The 22,822-nt window shown below is 30.6% G+C and overlaps 1 protein-coding gene across 1 annotated transcript in view; it reads right to left on the reverse strand.

The window, feature by feature from the left end:
- The window catches only part of LOC129227422 (neural cell adhesion molecule 2-like), a 469,788-nt gene that overhangs the window by 78,636 nt on the left and 368,330 nt on the right, over window positions 1-22,822 (reverse strand). The window contains exon 4 of the mRNA XM_054861975.1: window positions 1,740-1,946. Coding sequence (XP_054717950.1) covers window positions 1,740-1,946 — 207 coding nt within the window. The remainder of the gene's footprint in view (window positions 1-1,739; window positions 1,947-22,822) is intronic.

Consider the following 22,822-nt stretch of genomic DNA (forward strand, 5'->3'; position numbering starts at 1 on the left):
CCGATCAATTTCTTTTATGCTTTGAACTTGGGAAACTTGAGCATATAGTTTTAATACTTCACATGCAGATGAACATAAAAATTGATTGTGTAATGTGTATACTTGTAGTTTTGCCATTTTTTGTATATAATAGGCATGCGTGTCATCAAAACGTGTAATGTATTCAAATCCAACCTATTTTTGATATTTATCCTTTATCCTTTTTGAAATTCATACGTTTTTAAAATTTGATTACAATTTTACATTAAAACTCTTTTCTTTTATCTAGTAACTAATGTAATATGTTATCGTGAACTGGAATGTAACGAGCACCTTATAAGTCATCATAACTGTTTAGTGATTTATAGGACCTCAAGCTCAAATATTTTCAGTAAAAAATGTTTTTTTTTTTAAACAATTTAGTTGCGATATATGCTTTTCTACTTCTTTAATTTTAATATACGTATAATCATTTTCACAAAGATGATAACTAATTTCTCTTTCTTTTCTATGCGTCAGACGATAGAATCAATAATCGATTCTTTTTCAGTCATATATAATCTTTCAACAGACATCAAGTACTTTCAGTGCACAATAAATCCCATTCCGTTGTTTGTTTTTGTATTCTAAACTACATAACGTTAAGAAAATTCTGGCATAATTTTTTGTGTGCTAGCAACATATATGTGTTAGTGAGTTATGGAAGAGTGAATTATAAAAAATACTTGTCTAACTGGTGCAAAAAATAATATTTACCTTGCATTAAATAATTCTAATGTTAAGCGTATTTCTTTAAATGATTGTAAATTTATATCATTTTAGATTATATCTCATGCAGAACTCTGAAGCATAAGTAGTCGTAAGTAAAATAATGATAAAGTTTTGAATTTTGAAGTCATTGTGATTGCGGCCTAAGTAAAATCTGTTTTGCGCGTTTGCGACCACATATACCTGCAGCATTACTGTTTTCTATCTCTCCCTTTAACCTCCTTCAGAATGTTGTCTCACCTTTTCCACTAACATGCCATGCATAATTGCTCGTTCTACTTTATTAGTACACTAACGGTACCCGCACGGCTTTGCCTGTTGTTGAAAATTAAAAAGTCATTTGGTTCGCCTGTATATTTACAAATAATAGATGGACAATTTCTCGCCAATTTGCTGTGTTAATTTGCTCACCCATGTTCGCATATGGTTTGCTAGTCCACGTTATGATACTTTGCTAGTCCACGTTATGGTAATTTGCTAGTCCACATTATGATAATTTGCTCGGTAAAATGTTCTTAAAGTTTGAGTAGAAAAAGAACAAAAGCGAATTCTCCAAAAATCGCTTCGAGGTCCTCACCCCTATGCTACGAACTAATTTTGTGCCAAATTTCATGAAAGTCGGCCGAATGGTCTATGCGCTATGCTCGTTACAGGCATCCGGAGATCCAGTCATACATACTTTCAGCTTTATTATTAGTAAAGATTAATGACTCTTGGAAAAACAGCTCCTATCGTACGATTTTTTTCATAACACTTTGCATAGCATATGTCACCCAAGTGTTATAAATAATGACAATTACCAATTTTACTGTGAATTGGAGGTTTTAAAGCCTTTTTTTTCTTTATCGGGAAAAGATCATTTGTTGATACTTTTAATTATTTTGTTTTTCAAAATTATGATTAATGTTACATTATATTTTTTGTGGCCAGTGAACAATTTTTATAATTTGCGTCTACAAGCTATTATTAGTATAATGTATTACTGTACTTACGGTTCAAGTCCAAAGTAACTGATGCCGATGCTGGAACTGTAATATTGTTATTGGAAGCTTGACACTGAAGTACGGCCAGTAAGTCATTCCTGTGGAGCTCTTCGATTTCCAATTCGTTTCGGACAGAATTATCTCCAGTAACGAATGTATAAGTATCGTCAAGCAGTGCGTAGTCTCTCCACCATGTGACAGCTGGTCTTGGCTTTCCTAAGAGCAATGAAAGAAAGGGAAATACATAATTAATATCTGAGTTACTGTTGCTTTCTTTTCAGTAAGTTTATCTAAATCTAAAAGCACTCATTTATTGGCACATTCAAAACATTTTTTAATTTTAAATATATTTCGCACATGGAGTACAGTAAGCGTTTAAGCACATGGCTTGATTACGATTCATCACTTTCGCAGGTGAAAAAAAAAAACACTTCTGAAAATAGTTTGTTTTCATCACTTAAAGCTATACAGGATTCAAAAGCTAAGAAGATCGGAGCCCAAAGAGGGTTGGTTGCATTTTTTTTTTTTTTTCAAATTTGAAAAAGATGCTGCCCTGAGTTTCAGGTATTGTTTTCAGCAATACGAGTAAATGTTGACTTAATTTTTGTGAAACAATATTCAAAAGTATTGCAGACAGCAAAGACTGCAAGTAAAGAAAATGTATTCTAGCTAGAATAAAAATATTTATTTTCAGAATAGTTATTTTTTCTTAATACTGAGATATGAATTATTTTAATGTAGTCATGAAATAGGTATATAAACCTGCTTGAAAATGTTATAGCTATTGCAAGTAAATTTTTATGTATTAGACCCGAAAAATATCATAGTCGACGAGTTTAGTTAAAAGGGATCATTTCACCTCTTTTTTTTTTGTAGTTAAGTTATGATACGCATTATCAAAAGACTCCACATAGTATCAAAATACTTCCATGGACAATATGACTGCCCAATTTGTTGAATTTGAATATAGTAAGAGTATTGCCATTATTTCTTGAACGTTTCATCAATGATGCAACTGAAGTAAGATGCAGTAATTTCATCAATAATAAAGTAAGATGCAATTTATATCAGTAAAAACAACTGCTTCTTTCAAAGAAATGTATTTATTGGATTTATTTTGCCAGTAATTACCCCTTTTATTACCCCAGTTAATTTTACCTTTGCCTGCTATATCGAGCAAAGTAGATGCTACAAAAATGCATCCACTAAGTACTGCAGATATGTTTACTTAAGAGTACAACAGCTGACAAAACAGATACACTTCGGTGTAGTACTGAAAAAATATTTTTTCTCCCTTATTACAGATTCTTCATCTTACGATTTTGCAGTTTATGTAGAAAACTTCCGTGCATTATTCTTAGCAGGTAGATTGAAAACTAATTTTATAAAATTTGTCACACTTTTAAGTGATCAATTTCGGGATATCGCCCCCTATATAAACTGAAATTGATTAAGAATTCAGTACAATGAACTTTATGCACTAACTACTAAAAAATTTCAGTTTCACTTTTGTAAGTAGTTTCATAGAAATCTGTGCGAAAAGTCATAGGGAAATGCCTCCATTGTTAAAATTAAAAAACAAACAAATAAATCACTTCCTAGAATTAATTAATAGTTAAACGAAGCGCAGTTGAAGAAAATATAAGGAACCATTTCCGCAAGGCGTAAACTCCTAGTCACCAGACTTTAATTCATGTGATGTTTGTTTTATGCATATTTGAAGTCTCGAGAAACGATCGTATTACTTCATTAGAAATTTTATAAGATACCATTTAACAAAAATTTCAAATCAATTCTGAGATGCCGGGTTTATCATTTTCAGGATATTGAATATCATCATCGCAATGACAAATAGCACATCTGTCATCATCAGCGAAGGATAATATTATTAATACGCTGTTGAAAATATATTCCTTAATGCCTAATGGCTTTGCTTCTACCGTCGTGGAGGGGTAAAGATCAGAATTTGCAAAAATGAGCTTTTAAAACGTTTGAAGAGAAATGCGTTTTTGAATCCCCACTAACAGTAATAAAATCTTGCACTTTGATGCGTTTTCATGTTTTATTTTGTATTAGAAAACAAACAGGAAATATTTCACAATAAAGCTAAAGTATAATAGAAGACAAAAATGCGAAAAATGAAAAAAGGGCAGATACTGATCTTCACCTTTCCATGGATGGGTAATAGTCACCTTCATTTTTACACTGTAAAAACGGTTCAGAAACGTTCCTGGAAAATAATAGGCAGCTGATGTGCCCAATTTCAACCAGTAACATATCTTGCAAAAACCAGGAACGCTTTCCGATAAAAGTCCAGTAACCTTCCTGAAATACTGGGAAATATCCCCTGTTAAAACGAGTCGTGAACCTTCTACAAGAAATAAATAAGTTTTATGTATTTGAGTAGAACCTTCCTAGCTTACCAAGAAAGCTCCAGAAACATTAGCACAACCATGGCCAAAGCTACGCAAGCAAGAATCAGACATATTCCTTGCCTGCAATTCCTGTCTCGCAAAGTTGCAGTTATCCAGAGACTTTTTTGCTCTCATTGGGAACTTAGTCAACCCAGACGGACCGTACTGTAGCTAAAGCCGATGTACTTAATAAACACGATCAATCAACCTTTAAACTGGTAGCAAAAAACATTTTTCACACAAGTGAAAAGTTTGCATTCGTGCATCTTTCAGCAATTCAGGAAACTTTTTTGCGAAGATACTTGATTTTGTGGGGAAATAGGTGAAAACCTCTGAAATCCCGAAACGTTCCACGGAAATAACCAGTAACGTTTCAGAATTTTTTTACAGTGTATTAAGCCTTATGTTTGCTCACATATGCATTTGTTAGCCATGTATATTCACTTTTTTCCATAAAGTTTCATGTCTCTGCATCTTTGTTATTAACGTTTAAAATTTTCCTTTGACATATCATACAAACCTGTTAATTTCTACTTACTACTGTGTTCATTACGTTTTCACTATACAATTTACTAATGTGTTCATTTCGTTAACTTAAAAAAAAAAAAAATGTGTTAGCAATTGTTTTTAAAACACTCTTTTTAAGTAATAATGCGTGCTTAACTTTAATTTTTATTCATTTCTTTTTATTTGAATGATTACTTTTCTTTTTATTAAAAAAAGTAAGGTCAAATAAATTGTGAAAAGAAGTTTGTGGCGGGTCTGCGTCCGAGAGACTCCATATGACCTACATCCTTAAAATTTTGTACAAAGTTACTTCGAGCCCCGGTGGTTCACACCTGTGGTTTTGTTTTTTAAATTTCGAATTAGTTTCTTTTAATTAATTTCTGCAACTCAAATTTCGCTTAAATTGCCTATTAAAGGGGTGAAAAATACTTGCACATATTAATATTACATTTTTTTGCAAAGGGTGGAATTTTTCGTGTTCTGCACAATTTTGTTTCAATGCTCTAACTTAGTAACGGCGTGCGTTATTTGCGTTTTTAACCTCGAATTTTTTTACGCTTAGCTGAGATTTAGGCACTACTTTCTTCATTAAATCTATCAGTAAAAAGTGAAGGAATTGTGCCCCAGTTTTCCTTTTTGACATCATTGGAAAAAGCGACATTTTTTACTCCAGATCAATCTCGACCAATGGTCGAAAAACTAAGCTTCTATCTCCAAAGAAAAAAAATGCAAGCCGTTTTATTCAAGTTTGGAAAATCCCATCTCCATTTAAAGTACTGATGTTTCATTTGGCGTTGCCATAGTTACGTCTTTTAGATTTGTTTTTTACTTCTTTCTTATTCACAAATTTTAAGGGTTGCGATTGTAACGGAAAATCTTTGGTTCAACTTAGTTCAAGCCCTAGCTAAAGAGCAAAATATATTACTAGAGACCACGAATATGAAAGCGACTTTTCAAACGGAACAAAACTGCAGTTTTGCAATGCTCAGGAGTGCCTTAGCCCTTACGACTCTGAAAGTTGGTAGAAGTTATTTTGAAGCCCGGGGAAGGGGTGCTTTTTGTTCCAAAGAGAACTCAAAATGCGTTTTAAACCGTTTCTTTCTAATTGACAGTTTAAATCTTTGCTTATCAAATAAGATTGCGAAGCAATCTTCGAGGATTGATGAGCGTCAGCGAACAGGGGACGGAGCCCCGTAGTTGTTTTTAAAAAATGAGGGGAAAAGAAACACTACATAGATTAGCAGATGACATTTTAGCAATTCCAACTTAATCAACAATAGATGTTTTTTTCTCCCCATAATTGAGAGTCATTATACATGTATGCGTCTGTTTCTTTAACGCCCGATTCATTAATATTTATTTTGATGCAAAAATACTTCCTTTATACTTTGCAAAACATTGGTATTACGTCGTTTACCGCCGTTCCCTGAAATTTTCTTAATGTCTTCCTGCCTATCTTTCTTAGTTTCTATTAAGAAACTAATTTAAAAAAATTTCGGATGCAGTAAAATAATATTAATTACGCATATCAATGATAGAATTACATTAATAAACGGAGATATGCAAGGTGTAATAAGTATTTAATATATACAATAAAGGCAAGATTTATTTTACAAAATAAGGTACCTTAAAATTCAACTAATTCTATCATTAAGAAACTATTACAACTTGAAAACTTTATTAGAACCTTTCAACTGTTATATTTGCATAAGTTGCATAAGGGTCATTCCATGCCAAATGATCCAAAGTTTTTTCCCTCACCTTTTTGTATTTCTTTGAAATTTGGCTCATTGATTGTATCCTTTGAGGTAATCAAAAGTCCAAATTTTTAGATTTTTATCTCTATTATTTTTTTATTTATGACACTTTGATTTTTCGAAAAACCCGCTTTTTTTCATGGATGCTTGAACATAAAATGGACGATAACTCAGCACCAAATATAGATAGAAAGATTTGGTAAAAAGCATTTTAAAGTACATTAGTTGCTGTTTAATGGGATATGCAACATGACTAATTCCAAATAAATTTTAATTTAAAAAAAATAAAATTTAAATTTTAAATTTATATTTCTCAGAAAAGGTATAATGAATTTTTTTTAAAAAAATTCTCAAAAATTTGTGTGTATTTTATCTTCATTTGTGCAAAGTTTCAAGTTGGGATCTCAATGAGATCATATTTTTATGAATTTTTAAATAAAATTTGACTTATGAAATAATGACATTTTTCAGATTCTAACCAGTTAAATATGGGGTTCTTTTACTGGGGATGGTCTAGTAAGTAGTAATTGATCATGACTATGCTTGAAATGAGCTGACATGACTTTGTAGATTAGTTACCCCCCCCCCCCCCTCCGTCACACAACCACTTTTTATCGTTTTTTTTTTTTTTTTTTTCAAAACTGTATTTAGAGAAAAAGCTGGCACGTAAGAGTTATAACCTTAATAAACTGGGACACACGCTGCTAAACATCAGCAGTGACTACAGCTTATAAATGGGGGGGGGGGGGGGGGTCACAAAACTAAAAGTCAGAAAAACTGAAGAGAACCACTCATTTGCAGATTTTTTTTCTTTCGGAAAGTGGGATGGTAGGGGGGAGGGGGGGGGGCAATCTGGAATGAAACATAACAACATGGAAGGTTATGCTCAAATTAGTAAAATTTGTTTGATCTATAACTGCTTTTAATGTATGTATAAATAGATCTCGCTGCATTGCTCTCGTTTACAAGTGAAATTAAAAGAAAACTAGCATTAAAGAAAAGAAAAAACAGCTGCACTCCAAATGTTATAGAAAGACAGTTAGTTTTATGCTGACAGACATATGATCTGATACTTAGATTTATTTTTAGTTTAGTGTAAAAAGAATGAAACAACACGGGGGGGGGGGGGACACTCCTATTTTGCTGTGATCTTGGGGCAAACTATTTCTTTCCTCCATCCAAAATTGAAAGTTGGTGCAGGGGTAAGGAACGAAATGAATCATAACTTTCCTTATCAGATAGTGAAATAATCAAGTACACTTTGTGAAGTTTGGATTGAAAAAGAAACACTTGGTCTGAAAAAAAAAAAAGCATCAGAGGAAGCGTGGTACTAGTATAGTGTTAATCGTATGTGTGAGTGAATGTGGGGGGGGGGGGAGTAATGTACTTTGTCTTGCTTTAAAGAAGAACATTTACCAGCTTTTAATATGTTTTCTATTCATTTTGTTTTATTTTATTCATTTATTTATTTTTTACATTTTGAAAATAGTTTTGGAAAAAAATAATAAAAGTGGTGACCCGGGGGGAGGAGGGTCTTTTTCTTACTTTAAAGAAGAACACATTTAAAAATTTTTAATAAGTTTACTATTCAATTTGGTTTTTATTCATTTATTTATTTTTTGCATTTTAAAAATAGTTTTGAAAAAAAATAATAATAAAAGTGGCGACGCGGGGGGGGGGGGGGGGTGCTTGCCAATTTAGAAATTCACGTCAGCTCATTTCAAGCATAGTTATGATCAATTACTACTTACTAGACCATCCCCAGTGAGAGAACCCCATTTTTAACTAGTTAGAATCTGAAAAATGTCATTATTTCATGTCAAATTTTATTTAAAAATTCATAAAAATATGATCCCATTGAGATCCCAACTTGAAACTTTGCACAAATAAAGATAAAATACACAAAAAATTTTGAGAATTTTTTTAAAAAAATTTACTATACCTTTTTTGAGAAATTCAAGTTTAAAATTTAAATTTTATTTTTTTAAAATTATAATTTTTTTGAAATTAGTCATGTTGCATATCCCATTAAACAGCAACTAATGTACTTTAAAATGCTTTTTATCAAATCTTTCTATCTATATTTGGTGCTGAGTTATCGTCCATTTTATGTTCAAGCATCCATGAAAAAAAGCGGCTTTTTCGAAAAATCAAAGTGTCATAAATAAAAAAATAATAGAGATAAAAATCTAAAAATTTGGACTTTTGATTACCTCAAAGGGTACAATCGATGAGCCAAATTCCAAAGAAATACAAAAGGGTGAGGGAAAAAATTTCCCAAATTTTGGATCACTTGACATGGAATGACCCATTAGTAGTTTTTAACTTGGAAAAAATACAAATATTTGTTGATGTTTCGAATTTTTTTCTGAGTAATTTTCTAAATAATTTATGAATAATGTGTACATTATTTAATTTTTGTAGGTTGACCCTTTTATTTTTTATTAATCTGATAATAATAATTTCCGAAGTGCGTCTGACAACTAACATTGCATGTGCATGTGTCAAATTATAATTTGTAAAAGAAATACCTTTAATCACAAACTTAAAAGCATTATAGAGACTTGCATTCTTGAAATTCATACTTAATTATTTTATAACTGACTATGTGATGACTTTTATCTCATAACATATTTAGCAAAAATCGGAAATTTTGAAAAACGTAAAGTTATTAAATTAGAGTAATAAAATTAACTATGCAAAATAAATAAAATAACATCATTTACATGAATTTCTACATTAAAGCGTTAAAAATGATTAAATTTAGTCATAGAAATGAGATAAACCAACGAGCTATTATGTGAATCTAACTAATGGACTGATAACAAAGAAACAAGCCGCAAATTTCGCGCATGAATGTATTATTACCCATGTTAGTGAAAATATATATTAAAAAGTGCTTTTATCTAAAGGGTTTACATTTCGCCTTTTGTAAAGAATGACATTAAATGAAAGTCTGCTTTAGTGTCTAAACTTAAATATTATCCGACTTTAAAATGTTAATAATATACTGAAATTATGTGATTAAAAAATAATAATAAGTAATGAATAGGTTAACATAGGCATAACTTACTTAAATGAGCATTATTGATGCACTTTTATTTGACGGTTTAAAAAATATGAATGAATCATATAAAAATATTTTAAACTAACGATTACGAAACGGGAATTTTAGCGAAGAGTATAAAAGTTTATGATGTAATAATTTCACAAAGTTAAGTATTACGCTCTGAAAAGAGATCATTTAGAATTTAACACTTTTTCTCAAAATATAAAACAGGTTAGTTTAGGATAAAAACAGGTAAAAACACAAATCTGTTTAAAATACCTATGTAATTAATGATCCTAGCAACACATATTTATGAACAATAGATTATCAAAGGTTAATTTTAGCGAAGTGTATGTGTAGATTAGGATATTATATTTCTACAGACTAAAATAGATTATACTAAAAGTGATCATTTAGAATTTCATTTTTTTCTCAAAACAAGTTTCGAACACAAATCCTTTCAAAATAAATATGACGTATCCGTGCCATTTTTAATGAACTAAAAATTGTTACTGGTTAACCTTTGCAAACAAAAAGGATATTTTATAAGCATGATCATTTCACAAACTAAAATACAATGATACAAAAAATAATCACCTATAATTTATTTATTTCTTTCTCAAAGGCAAAAACTCAATCTGTTTGGAAACAGGTTTTAAAGCAATGATGGCTCTTAAAGTAATTTATTAAAGCATGGTGAATGTTATTAGCTTTAAGAACACTTAATACAATAGAGTGGAAGTAAGAGAGCAAAAAAATAAAAGGTATTCATTTCACTTGTAGCCATTGCCTTAAGAGGAAACCGAGATCAAGCCAAAAAGTAATTTATTCCGTTCCATAAAATTGTTGGGGCAAAATCTGGAACAGAGGAATAAAGAGAGAATATTATTCAGGTACAATAGGAGGGGCAACACAAATTGAGGTTCCATGATTCCGCTCAATATAACCGGGAACAAAAGTTTCTATTCAAGAGTAAATTGTTCCACTGTGCATCGTTCTCGGTAGTCCTTAAGTTTACTTTAGCCGTTCAAAGCTTCCTTAGCGATAGCTTTATTTATGGAGAGGAATTCGAATTGAGTAGGGATGTTCTTTGCTTTCTTAGGAACAATATATCTCTCTATCTATCTATCTATATTTCATGTAAAAACACACACACATATATATGTGTGTGTGCGTGTGTGTGTGGAAAAAAGGGTTGAAAAAAATAATTTAAGGGGGTCAGGGACACATTTTGAAAAAAAAAATAAACAGTTTAGAATTTTGAATTTTTTTTCATTGAATCAAAATCTATTTAATAAGCAAAATCATGACAAAAAATTGAAAGTAAAATTTGTATTTAAGTTTATTTATTTATTTATTTATTTTTAAAGAACTAAGGTTACTTTAAATCGCTAAAACTCAAAATATTTTTAGTCAATTTTCAAAGTTTTCCACAAAATTATGATCAAATATCTAAACTTTAATTTTTATTCGGGGATTGAAAAATATTAATTCAATAAAAATGGAAAATATTTAAAGAAAAACTTTGAAAAATTCGAAGAACTTTTTTTTTTATATAAATCATATTTTTTGCAGAAAACGATTTTTTTTTTCACATTTTCCGAATAAAATATAAGTAAACTGTTTGAAAAAGGTATGCATCAAAATTTCATTACTTTATCTGTATCAATTTTTGACTTATAAGAGTTCGAATGCAAAAAATCGGGAAAAACTGCATCTTGAAGAAAAACGCGTTTAAGTATAATATTAGATAATTAAATGTAACAAAAATAATTATATCTTTCGTTCTAATTAAGAAAGAAACTCGGTTCAAACGTACTTTTAAGCAAGAAAAAAAAAAAAAAAAACGAAGAAAATAAATGATTAAAAAAAATAAATTTATTTACAAGACAACCTACGAGGACCCAGTGATAACTCCTTGTATGGTAGGATGCACATTTAAAAATGGAACTTGTTAGAAATGCCTTTTCTGCAATAAGCGTATGTGGAAATTTCATTAAAACACATGTAGTGATCAACATTCTTTTCGGAAACTACTATGTTGAGGCCATCAGGAAACTTTCTTCCATATCTTTCTTATAAATTCTGATCCCTCCTCATGCTTGACAAGTAAGCAATATTCCCAAGAAAAACTAAATTTCACATCTGCAAAAACGTAATGACCACCCCAATTTCTGAATTATCGCAAAAGCAAAGCAATGAGTGAAAATTGAAAAATATTTTAAAAGCCTTGCTTAAATTAGTTAAAAATATTGTAGCTGTCAGCAAATACAAGATGGCAATCGTTAAAAATTTTAAATCGTGATACTATTTCTGATCATTTCCCAACACTTAAAATCACACGAAATACGCAGATGACAGTATGTTACGATTTATCTTTCTTATTGTTGCAAAATAAATTTTTATTCACACGGGAAAAAAAAACAGCTCATCATGGAGCAATGGGCGCCAAAATTGAACTAACGTCTACCTATATGTAGGCAACATTTATTCCAAATTTTATCCAGAACGTAGCATTACTTCTTGAGATATAACACTCGTAATGAGAAAGAACGTTCGATTGCATCAGCCCCCTTTTAAGCTATTGACACCAAAATAGAATCAGTTCTTATATCTCTAGTACACTGTAAAAAAAATCCTGAACTTTACTGAGTATTTCCGTGTAACGTCTCAGGATTTCAATGGTTTTTAACTACTTCCTGGAAAAAACAAGTTTTCTTGTCAAAAAGTTTTCTGAATTTCTCCAAGTCGCACGCATGCAGACTTATCCAAGGTGGGAAAAATATTTTTAGCTCCCAGCTTAAAGATTAACTAAGCGTATTTATAAAGAGTATCGGCTTCAGTTCGATTGTGGCCCGTACAGACTGATAAGGCGTCCAAAGGGCGCAAATCAGTCTATGGACTACGTAGCTTTGCAAGAATTGCGGGCGAGAAAATGATATTTACTTGCAATTCTTTCTTAGCTTTGGCCATTTTAGCAATTCTGCTTTTGGAGCTTTCCTGGAAACGTAGGAAAGTGCCAAGCTATCATATTATGCCAAATGCAAGTTTACTCTCAAGTTCCAGAGACATGACTGGATCAAAACGGGAAGATTTCTGAATATTTCAGGAATCTTCCAGGATAATTTCAGGAAGGTTACTCAATTTTAGCGGAAAACGTTCCTGGTTTTTGTAAGATATGTTACTGGATGAAATTGGGCACATCAGCTGCCCATTATTTTCCAGGAACGTTTCTGAATCGTTTTTTACAGTGTATAAGGGCTACTTGTCGACAAATTTTTGTTTCATTCTGTTAATTATTTTTTGAGACATAACAGTCACAAGTGACGACATAAAACGTTCTACTGCTCAGCCTCCATTTGAGCTATTGACACCAAAATTGAGTCAGCATCTGTACATGTTAAGGGGCAACATATGGACCAAATTTTGTTTGATTTCGCCAGTTACTTCCTGAATATAAGCAGGCACACGTAACTCAAGAAACATTTCATTGCTCCACCCCCATTGAATTAATTGGTGACAAAAACAGTAGTTAAAATTTAAAATTTAGAAAAAAAAATAAAAGTAGAAAATGTAAAATTGCGGTTTTCTAGCCCTTACGCAAGTGATATGTTTAAAAAAGAGTAGTGACTATATAGGCAACTATGAGAATCAACTAAATTGAAAACTACAGTTCAATATCAAGAAAATTTGTTAAGATAACTATACTGCCGTGGGCAAGTAAACGGCAGTATCTGCAGAAATGAGGTTTTGCGAAGTTTGAAGAATGCGTTTTGGATTCGATGCTAATGATTGTAAAATTTCAAAATTTGACCTTTTTTACGCACCTTATTTTAAAGCGAAAATCAAATAACCAAGCTTCTACAGTAAAGCTAACGTACAATAGATGACGAAAATGCAAAATAAATAAATAAATAAATAAAATAAAATTAAAATAAATGAATAAAAAAATAAAATAAAAATAAATAAATAAATAAAGTTAAAAAAATTTTACTGACCTTTACATGCCTACGGCAGTATAGCGCTAAAAAATTTTATTTTAATTAATCTCTAAAGTTCATAACAGTGACGGGCTGCCATTGTAATGAAATTTTGCAAACAAGTTATTTATTATTTACAATTAACACACAAGAAATTTATAGTAACAAAAAAAAAAAAAAAAAAGACAACCCCTCACACCCTCCAAGTTTAAAACTTTCAACGAACACATTTGCACAATTGTTAACAATCGGATCAGTCCTTCGAATACTCTACACCATGTCTTTAATAAACAAATCACACGACCGCAGCAAGTATCAAGATATTTTCTACTTTGATTTTATGCTTGAATCTGAAGATTCTACTATACCTAAATAAAAAAATCATTTCGCACAAGCTGTTAGTATTCTTTAAAACGCAAATTTATACGACGCAAATGCTGCCACCCTAATGGATTTTTTATGCCGCAAGAAACCCACATTGCAACCATCTAACATTTCAGCAAATGCTCTCATGGAATCTTTTTGAACAAGCACTAAAATGAAAGCAATAGTAAAGTGTGATGCATAAATTCTCCTCATTACCATACTATCAGTCTGCAGTCTAATTCGCGGTTTCATGGCATTATTTAATGGGAATTTTGGTCGAAGTTTATTATGCTTCATTTTTTAACACCAATGTTTGTTTTACTCATTATGCAGTAAATATATTTTCTAGTGTCAGGGAATGGATGTTTTAATAATGTCATTTCTTTTCTGAGATAAAATAAATGCGTTTCCTGATTTTTCTTTTTCAAAGCTTTCTACTAAACCCAAAAGCTTGTGATTAAAATTTTTTTACATTATTTATATAAAATTTAAATATAACACGGAATATTGTAATAACTACAATACACTCACGATTATCCGAATCAGTTTATCCACGGGGCGGATTATCCGAAGGTCAATCAAAAATGCATTTTTGCAGCAAAAAGCAAATGCCAATCGGGTTTTCCTTTTCCCGATTTGTACTTCCTTTTACAAAAAAGGCAGTATTGTATTCGCGAAAAAATTTTCACTCAAAATTCGGCCTTAATTTTTATTTTGCTCACCCGCGAATGAATGTTGAGTTTTTTTTTCAACCCAACCACTCGCGTAGGACGTCTCGCAAGAACGTATAGACACCCGAAATATCCATTTTGACATTCTCCGAGTTAATTACAACGACTTTTCTCGTGACGTCCGTATGTATGTATGTGCGTATTTGCGTACTTGCGTATGTGCGTATGTATGTCGCATAACTCAAGAACGGTATGTTCTAGAAAGTTGAAATTTGGTACGTAGACTCCTAGTGGGAACTAGCTGTGCACCTCTTTTTTTGGTTGCATTCAGATGTTCCAAAGGAGCCTTTTGCACCTTTAATGGGTGAAATCATTGGTAATTTCGCTGAAAACTTATAATTGGGCGAACACTTAGCGATATATCACCAAGCTTTTGGTCGCCAAGTTTTGTCGCCAACATGGCGACAAATTTGGCATTTTGTTTTTTAAAATCTGGTTTCAAAGAATCACATTAAATTTTCCAATAATGAGGAAATAACATTTAATTGGTGTAAAAGGAATTCACATAAGCTCATTTTTTTAAACTTTTAACAGTTGTTTTTGCTTTATTTCTGTATTTGCTTTATTTTTTGTGCTTTTTTTGTCGTACATGCACTTGTTTTGATATTAAGTTCTGTTGTGAAAAAGTACAAAAAATTTTTACTGTACTATTTTCACTGTTTGCAGAAAGTATTGTGCATCAATATAGCCAAAATTTTGAGGAAGGACTAGTTTTACCTATTTGTCACTCATTTTAGTTTTTTTTTTGTATTATCTGCGATTTTTACTATGCACGGCATTTGTGCCACCCATATTCCGTGGATAATCAAGAGTTTACTGTATTATCAAAATATTTCTGTAATTGTATATCACCGAGAATATATATGTAACAGTATTCTCTCTCATTAATCCCTAGTTACATGGCCCCAATATAGCACTTTGAACCTATTAACTTTTTCAAGCCTTTTCCCCCTTATATATATGTTTTTTTTTAAATGTATATGCGTATATATACGTATGTATGTGTGTATGTATGCATGTATATATATGTATATATATATTTATATACATATATGTATGTGTGAGTATAGGTATGTGCGTATATGCGATATGTATATGTATTTCAAGTTTTCCCCTCAATTTCTTTCCCTCTCCCTCAACCACCATGGTATCCTTCACCGGTTAAGCTAGAAATGGCAGGTACGAAGGTATCATTGGTTTGAAAATAAAAATAAAATAAAATAAAAATTGTATATCACAGCGCAAACGAAAGATTTTATGTAAAAGCTAGAAAATAATATTTTAGGTTGAACTACGCTATATACTGACAATTTATGGCTGTTACGTTATAAAAATCTAAAAAAACTAATTTTATTATTTTTTATTTTATTTATAGAACATTTTTTCAAACTTTCGGCTTTATGCGCGAACTGAAGATGTTAACTAAGAATTTGTTTTATTGTTTTTCCCCAATTGAAGATACCAAACTATAACTTTTGAGAGGTAACGTGATTCCCAGCTAAAGAGATTGATTTTTTGATCGAACCATCTTTATGTGTATGTGATGAGTTTGCACACAAAAATGTATATATATATATATATATATATATGAGAAACTATGTGAGGTAACTTTTTGGTAACGTTTTGGTAAACTCGCGATGCATATATTATACTGACTATTAGGTATCTTATTAATAAAATGGTACTTCATTGGCAGAAGGAAAAGTTTTGAAATTTGAAACACCTGCACCTCAAAAGTTGTCTTTCATTTGCAATAAATCTTCTCCTTTTTACCTCCCAAGGTAGTTTTTTAGAGTTTCAAAGGACCTTAAAAATGTAAAAAGTACGAAAAGTCGACATTTCTTGCTCCTTGTTTCAAAAACAGAAAATATACTTCCTTGAAAGCTCTTGGTGGTGAAATATGAAGTCTGTATAGTTTTAATCTCTTTTAGAGTTTTAGTAATAAAAGTTTAGTACATTTATTTTTATCGGTTTCCCAGAAACTTCGAAATTGACCAAAATTTAGCAAACGGAAATTAGTAAAACAGAAGAAATAGAAAAACGAAACTGAAAATTTATATTTTTTAATAACGAATTTCACGTTATTGCGCTGAATTTCAGATAAAATTTGTAATCCTTTCAATAACAAACACTTAAACCACCTCCAACTCAAGGATTAGATACAGATGGAATCTTGACCTCGATCAAAACTTCCTAACAATGCCTTCCATCACTATAGATCACAGATGATAGAGTGCATGTGATGACAGAGTGCCCATTAATCTCCTCCTTAATGCGAGGAATTAAATCTGGAATTACGTCATTCACACAAAACCCACTCAAATAACGCCGGATTATGCTTAGTAACTTTAGGATGCCACGGAGACAAGAAAGGTATTATATGTAGTATGTCACAGTTTGTTGCGAGCAGTAAAGTAAGTTACTTGTAAACATTCATTGTTCAAAAGTTCAAAACGCATATGAATAGGTTTTTCGTTAATAATATTTAGTAAACATAGATTTTTTTTTTAACAACGCAATTTAAATTTTCCCGAAGTTTAACTAAAATACATTTAACCGCTGAAAATGCATACTTTTGTTCAAGTAAAAGGGATGTACATTGGACACATTGATCGACAAAGTTCCTAATGCTTTATTTGATTGACTTCCAATTTTTAAGAAATATTAAAACACTTTGGACCATCTTTGAAAAATGTCTGTATATGCGTACAGTTACTATTCATGTCCACTATGCCTCTATACGTGAACAGGTTGGTGAATTCGTGTTGAATCCAAACACTGCAGAACAGTTAGCGCAAGAAATTTTCTCCTTTAACCAGATTGTTAACCAGTCTCTTAACCAGATTGTGTCTCAAGAAGTAATGCAAATAATCTTTAAAAGTTGTGTGTATATATATATATATATATATATATATATATATATATATATATATATATATATATATATATATATATATATATATATATATATATATATATATATATATATATATATATTACCTCCAAAGTAAACTTTGCATTTTTTTTCTCTTAAATATTGAATGCTTTATCTCAAAAAATAGTACAAGAAATGTTATACAGACGGACTTTGAGAAAAACATCAACTGTTAAGTATTTGTCACCAATGGCATCAACAGGAAGGGCGCAATAGGATATTGTTTTTGTTTTAGCTATTATATCTAAATAAGTAACTTCAGGGATTCAAGCAAAAAATTGGTACATATATAAATACCAATAGATACAAGTGTTAGCTTTTTCGGTATCAATGGTTAAAAGGTTTGGTCACAATTCAACTTTTCAACGAAATTTAACCAACATATGTGTAAAAATAAATTCCGCTAAAATAGAAATTCCGTTAATTGGACAGATAAAACTTTCGTGCTCGGCATTACTTACAACTTTATAAAGAAGCCAAGACTTATTTATTATAATCTTGGAAGGTGCGATAATACATACGTACTACACATTAACAAAAATATGTTTCAAAAAGTATTGAAATGGCCGAAAAATACTACACTGCAAAACATTAAACACTCTTAAACGCGTGCAATTGTTCTCTTTTTCAGAACACTTTTAAGTACCCTTATTAGAACAGTTTCAATGGCCCGAAACATTTTTGGAAACGCATTTGAGAACAATTTTTATTTGCTGACAAATTTTCCTTTTTCAGAAAATTGTAGCGCAAATTTTGAAACAGTTTTGAATATTTATGCAACTCTCATCATTTTTTAAATTTTATTTTACTAAGTTTTTGCTGTTTTCTTTTGCAGCAATCTTGCACAGTCGACAGCAGTCGACTGACAGTCCATTTCCCAGTCTCCTACTGGTAGTGTTAGTTCTCTATATTTTCCATGTCAATCAACAGAGAATCATACTCAGAAAATAGCTACTAATGTAACATTGGTGACTACTATCAACTGATAAGTTAAAAAATTAATTAAAATCACGCTGGTATGAAAGAAAGCGATGTTTTTATAAGGCTGCATAGATGCCTTACCAATTTTTTCTTCAATATATATTCAATGTCCCCAAATCTGGTCTTAAATGTGTCACATAGTTTAAATTTAACAAATATCATGAATGGGACACATTCGGAACTGATTTAGAGCACATTTTAGTTTACTTTATTTTTAACGGAGCATATTCGTAACAAATTTTAGTACTTATTCAGGGAGCTGTAACATTTTTTCTGAACTAAAATTTTCCAAAAACATTTCTGATGTGTATAGAAAATTTTCGGTAATGTAACGAATGTAATAGTAAAAAATAACGCAATTTCGAATTTTGAAAAATGTTTAGGAGTTGTTATTCACAGCATTAAGCAATAACATTAATTGTAAAAAAATACTTCGAGAGGTGTTTTAGATTTCTCTACTTTGTGTATTTGTTATTCACCCTTCATTACTAATTACCGAGAAAAACTATTTCTAACCCAGGTGTATAACTACCACAAACTGACCAGATTGATTTCTAGTTCAAAATATTATATTCACTAAAAATACATAAACCTGTAACATAAATTTGTTGATGTCTGTACAAAATCGCACTGTTGACGTGCACGTGATTTATGGATATCATCCAACAACCTTTGTGGTATAAGCCAGGAAAAATAATGGTCATCGAACACATACAAACTAAAGTTTATGCCATTGTCACCAATTACAGCAGTAATTAGTTTTAACAACTACCATGATTTAAAAGAACTTTTGGTTTGCTTTCACAAGAAGATTTACAAAAGGAACCTAAGGTTTTGAATTTATTAATAACATTTGGTTTAAAATATCTCAAAAATTTCCCTTTTCATGACATTTTATAAAATTCTGTAAAATGTTCTATAAAATGACAGATGTATCGGAAGAAAAGCAGCTTGTTGCAAATGTGTTGATGTTTAAAAAGTAAAAAAAAAAAAGAATATACCGAGGAACGTAGAAATGCAATAACTGCTTTCTTAGAGTCGAATTTAATGATAATAAGATAGTCATATAATCTATTAGTTATATTTTACTTTTAGAAAATATTTCGAGTATGTCACGCATTTCACGAATAGTGTTTATTTTTACACTTCGCGTAAATTCATTTTCTCCAGGATTTCTATTTTGGCGGCTCATCCAAAGCTAATGCAAATTCATTTCGACTCCAAATATTTGTTTTCCGAATACTTCCTTTAGAATGGCATTTATGTTGTGTTTCAGTGTGCAGCATCAGAACATAAACCTTGCGAAAACTGCCTCTTATTCCATAATGTTGTCAATGCATTAGCTTAAATATGAGCACGTATCGCATGACCTTAAAATTTTTAGTGATATGTATGAGGGGTATTCTGCCGTGGGCTGATAAGCAGCAGTATCTGCAAAATGAGTTTTTGAGCTATTTGAATACACGGGTTTTGGATTCAATACTAACAATTGTAAAATGTTGGAGTTAAACAAACGGTTTTTTTTTTTTTTTTGAGGTTTTTTTTTTCGGCAGAAACCAAATAAGCAAGCTTGTAGAATAAAGCTAATGCACAATAAATGAAAAAACGAAAATGAAAAATTTGCACTTACTGCAGTTATTTCTAAACGTTTGGAACAATGTATAAAATGCTAAAGCACAATTGGTCCAGATTCTAACTGGTGAATTTCAGAGTGTGAAAGATATCTTTTTCAAACGTAAATATTTCAGAAGAGTAACAACGGAATAGTAACAATAGTAACAATAGTCTTTAAATAACGTAAATAGAATGAATAAAAAAAACATTAACTTAAGGCGAACGATATTGAACAAAGATATACTCATTGAATTTAAGTATCATTTCTTTAGATACATCTTTGGCAATATTATTATATCAACTCTTTTTCTGATGAACCTAGGCCGTTTTTTCGTACAGTCGAATTAAACAATATCGCTTGGAAATAAAATAGTTAACCTTATATATAAAACTGTTAATTATATTTTGCTTTTATTTCAAACAACTTTAAATAGTTTAAAATTTGCTTCGTAATTGAATGACCATTCTTCAAAATTGATTAACTCAGCCCTCGTTTAAAATATGTTATTGAATTTCTCACGTCTGCTTTTAGATGATGGTAATTTAAGCTATACTTCTTTTAAAATTAAATATAATGCCGAACAAGCTTAATAAGGACATTAAATTCTCATTTTGAGAAATCATACGATGACTTTAAATAAAGAATTTGATTCTTCATTACTTGCTGTATGACCGGCCACTCGTGCCGAAAGTTCACTGGTTTTCAATTAAGCTTGAAAATCTTTCACCCGAAGTGTATAATTGTATCAGCTGAAGTGTGTAATTGAAGTAATTAGCAAACCTTTTGCTACCTACTGCTTTTGACGCACATCTGAGGATAATTGATGGAAAAATTTGAATATTCCTCAGCCCTAACTTAGCTTATATTAATGTAAATGCGTTGGAAGTGAAGCACTGGAGAATTTAAGCTCAAATGATGAAGGAAATGCCAAGGTTACGAACATTTCCTTTGCATTTCTTGGCCCCAAGGTCATTAATAATTGATTAAAACCGACTTAATTACTCTGCACTAGAGAATAATCTTCAGCACTCTACATTTTAGAACAAATGCTTACAATATTTGTTTAAAAGACAGAGTTTTAATCTCTTACTGTAGTTTTCAATATTTTGTCAGAAAAAAAGTTAAATTTTCTTATAAAATTATTTCTTGTAGAATAACGGTTATTAAACGCCAGGTCGCCGATAACCATTTCAGCATCGACGGGGAAAATCAACTATCGTTAACTTTTAAAGAATATTTCATATGTTAATCATTTTTTCAAATTTGTTTAACTAGTTAGTAATAGGAAGGATATTTCTTGCGCGCACGATTTTGCATTTGAAATAAACTGGGGTGAAATTTGTATTGCTTTTAAAACTGTTTTGATAAGCTTTTAAAATATTTTTTTTATTTTTAAATTTATAAACTCTTAAGTTATGTTTTCTAGTTAATTTGAAATGAACCTAGTGAGAAACTATCCAGGTAGTGTCGATGAAATAAATGTATACTATTTTCCCTTATTTTTTAGTACAATTTTCAATGAAACTATAATGTTTTTTGACTGTGCAAAACATGATGATAAACGAAGATTCCTCAAATTTTGCAATTTAATTAAATTAACACGATGTAACTTTAAAATGCGTTTTCATTTTATTATTAATAATATTTTTATTATTATTATTATTATTACTATTATTATTATTATTATTATTATTATTATTATTATTATTATTTAAGTGTTATAGATTTAAATGGGCATTGTGATCCAGGTTGGTTAAGACTATATTTGAACATTTTTATTATTGTATATCTTTTAATGTTAAGTAATGTAACTTTTTATTTCACGAATCACAGTAACGAAACGTACTCGAAAAACACTATTTTTCAATGTCTTCAGTGGCAAAAAACTCAGTTTTTTGGTACTTTTTCTAAACTATTTATCAATTTAGGTTTTTCTTGGTACATCTCGCTAGAAACAAATCTATAGTGTCACAAGTTAGCAACACACAAAGCTCTCTTTTGAGCTTATTTGTGTATTCAGACATTTTTTAAAAGCTTTTGGACATGCAAGTTCTATCACGTTGCAAATACTTTCTCGTAAAAATATCATGTTTGTACATACTGTATAAAAGCTTTTGAAGCCATAATACACTATGATACAAGGTTACAAAATGTGTGCTCTCACATAAGAAGACACATTGTCTTTTATGCTTTATTTAGCATAATATAAAATTAGGCAAAAAAACATTTAAAAATGTTACAAAAATATAATCAAAAAGTCATTTCCAGGGCATAAAAACAAGCCTCCTCATACGTGCAGAAAGGAATGATTCACAAAAACCCGGACACAGGTTAAATAAACGCAAACGACGTGAAAGCGTAACACTAAAATTACTTGCACACAACTTTCAAAGACATCTTAATGTAACTTAATGGGAAAATTATGAGGTGAGCAAGTCCGGCTGAAGTATAATTAATTGTTTTTTCGCAAAAAATGATGAATGTCACAACATATTTCATTTAAAGTAGAGATTTTATATTTTATGAAAAAATAGTAATATGATCTTATATGGAATAACAAATTTTCGATTTAGTTAAAGAAGCAAAGTCATTAAAACAGTTTTAACAATTATCAAGGATTAGTCGTAATAAATTTTTTAATGCATTTAACCTGTCAGGAAGGTGATTTTTTTATGCATTTCAATCTATACGCAACGTTTGTCCATTAATTTTTCAGAACAAACTTGTTTCAATTGTGTCATAGATACTTCTCTGTGC

This window comes from Uloborus diversus, chromosome 8 (genome assembly GCF_026930045.1).
Source record: "Uloborus diversus isolate 005 chromosome 8, Udiv.v.3.1, whole genome shotgun sequence".
In the NCBI taxonomy this organism is placed as follows: Eukaryota; Metazoa; Arthropoda; class Arachnida; order Araneae; family Uloboridae; genus Uloborus; species Uloborus diversus.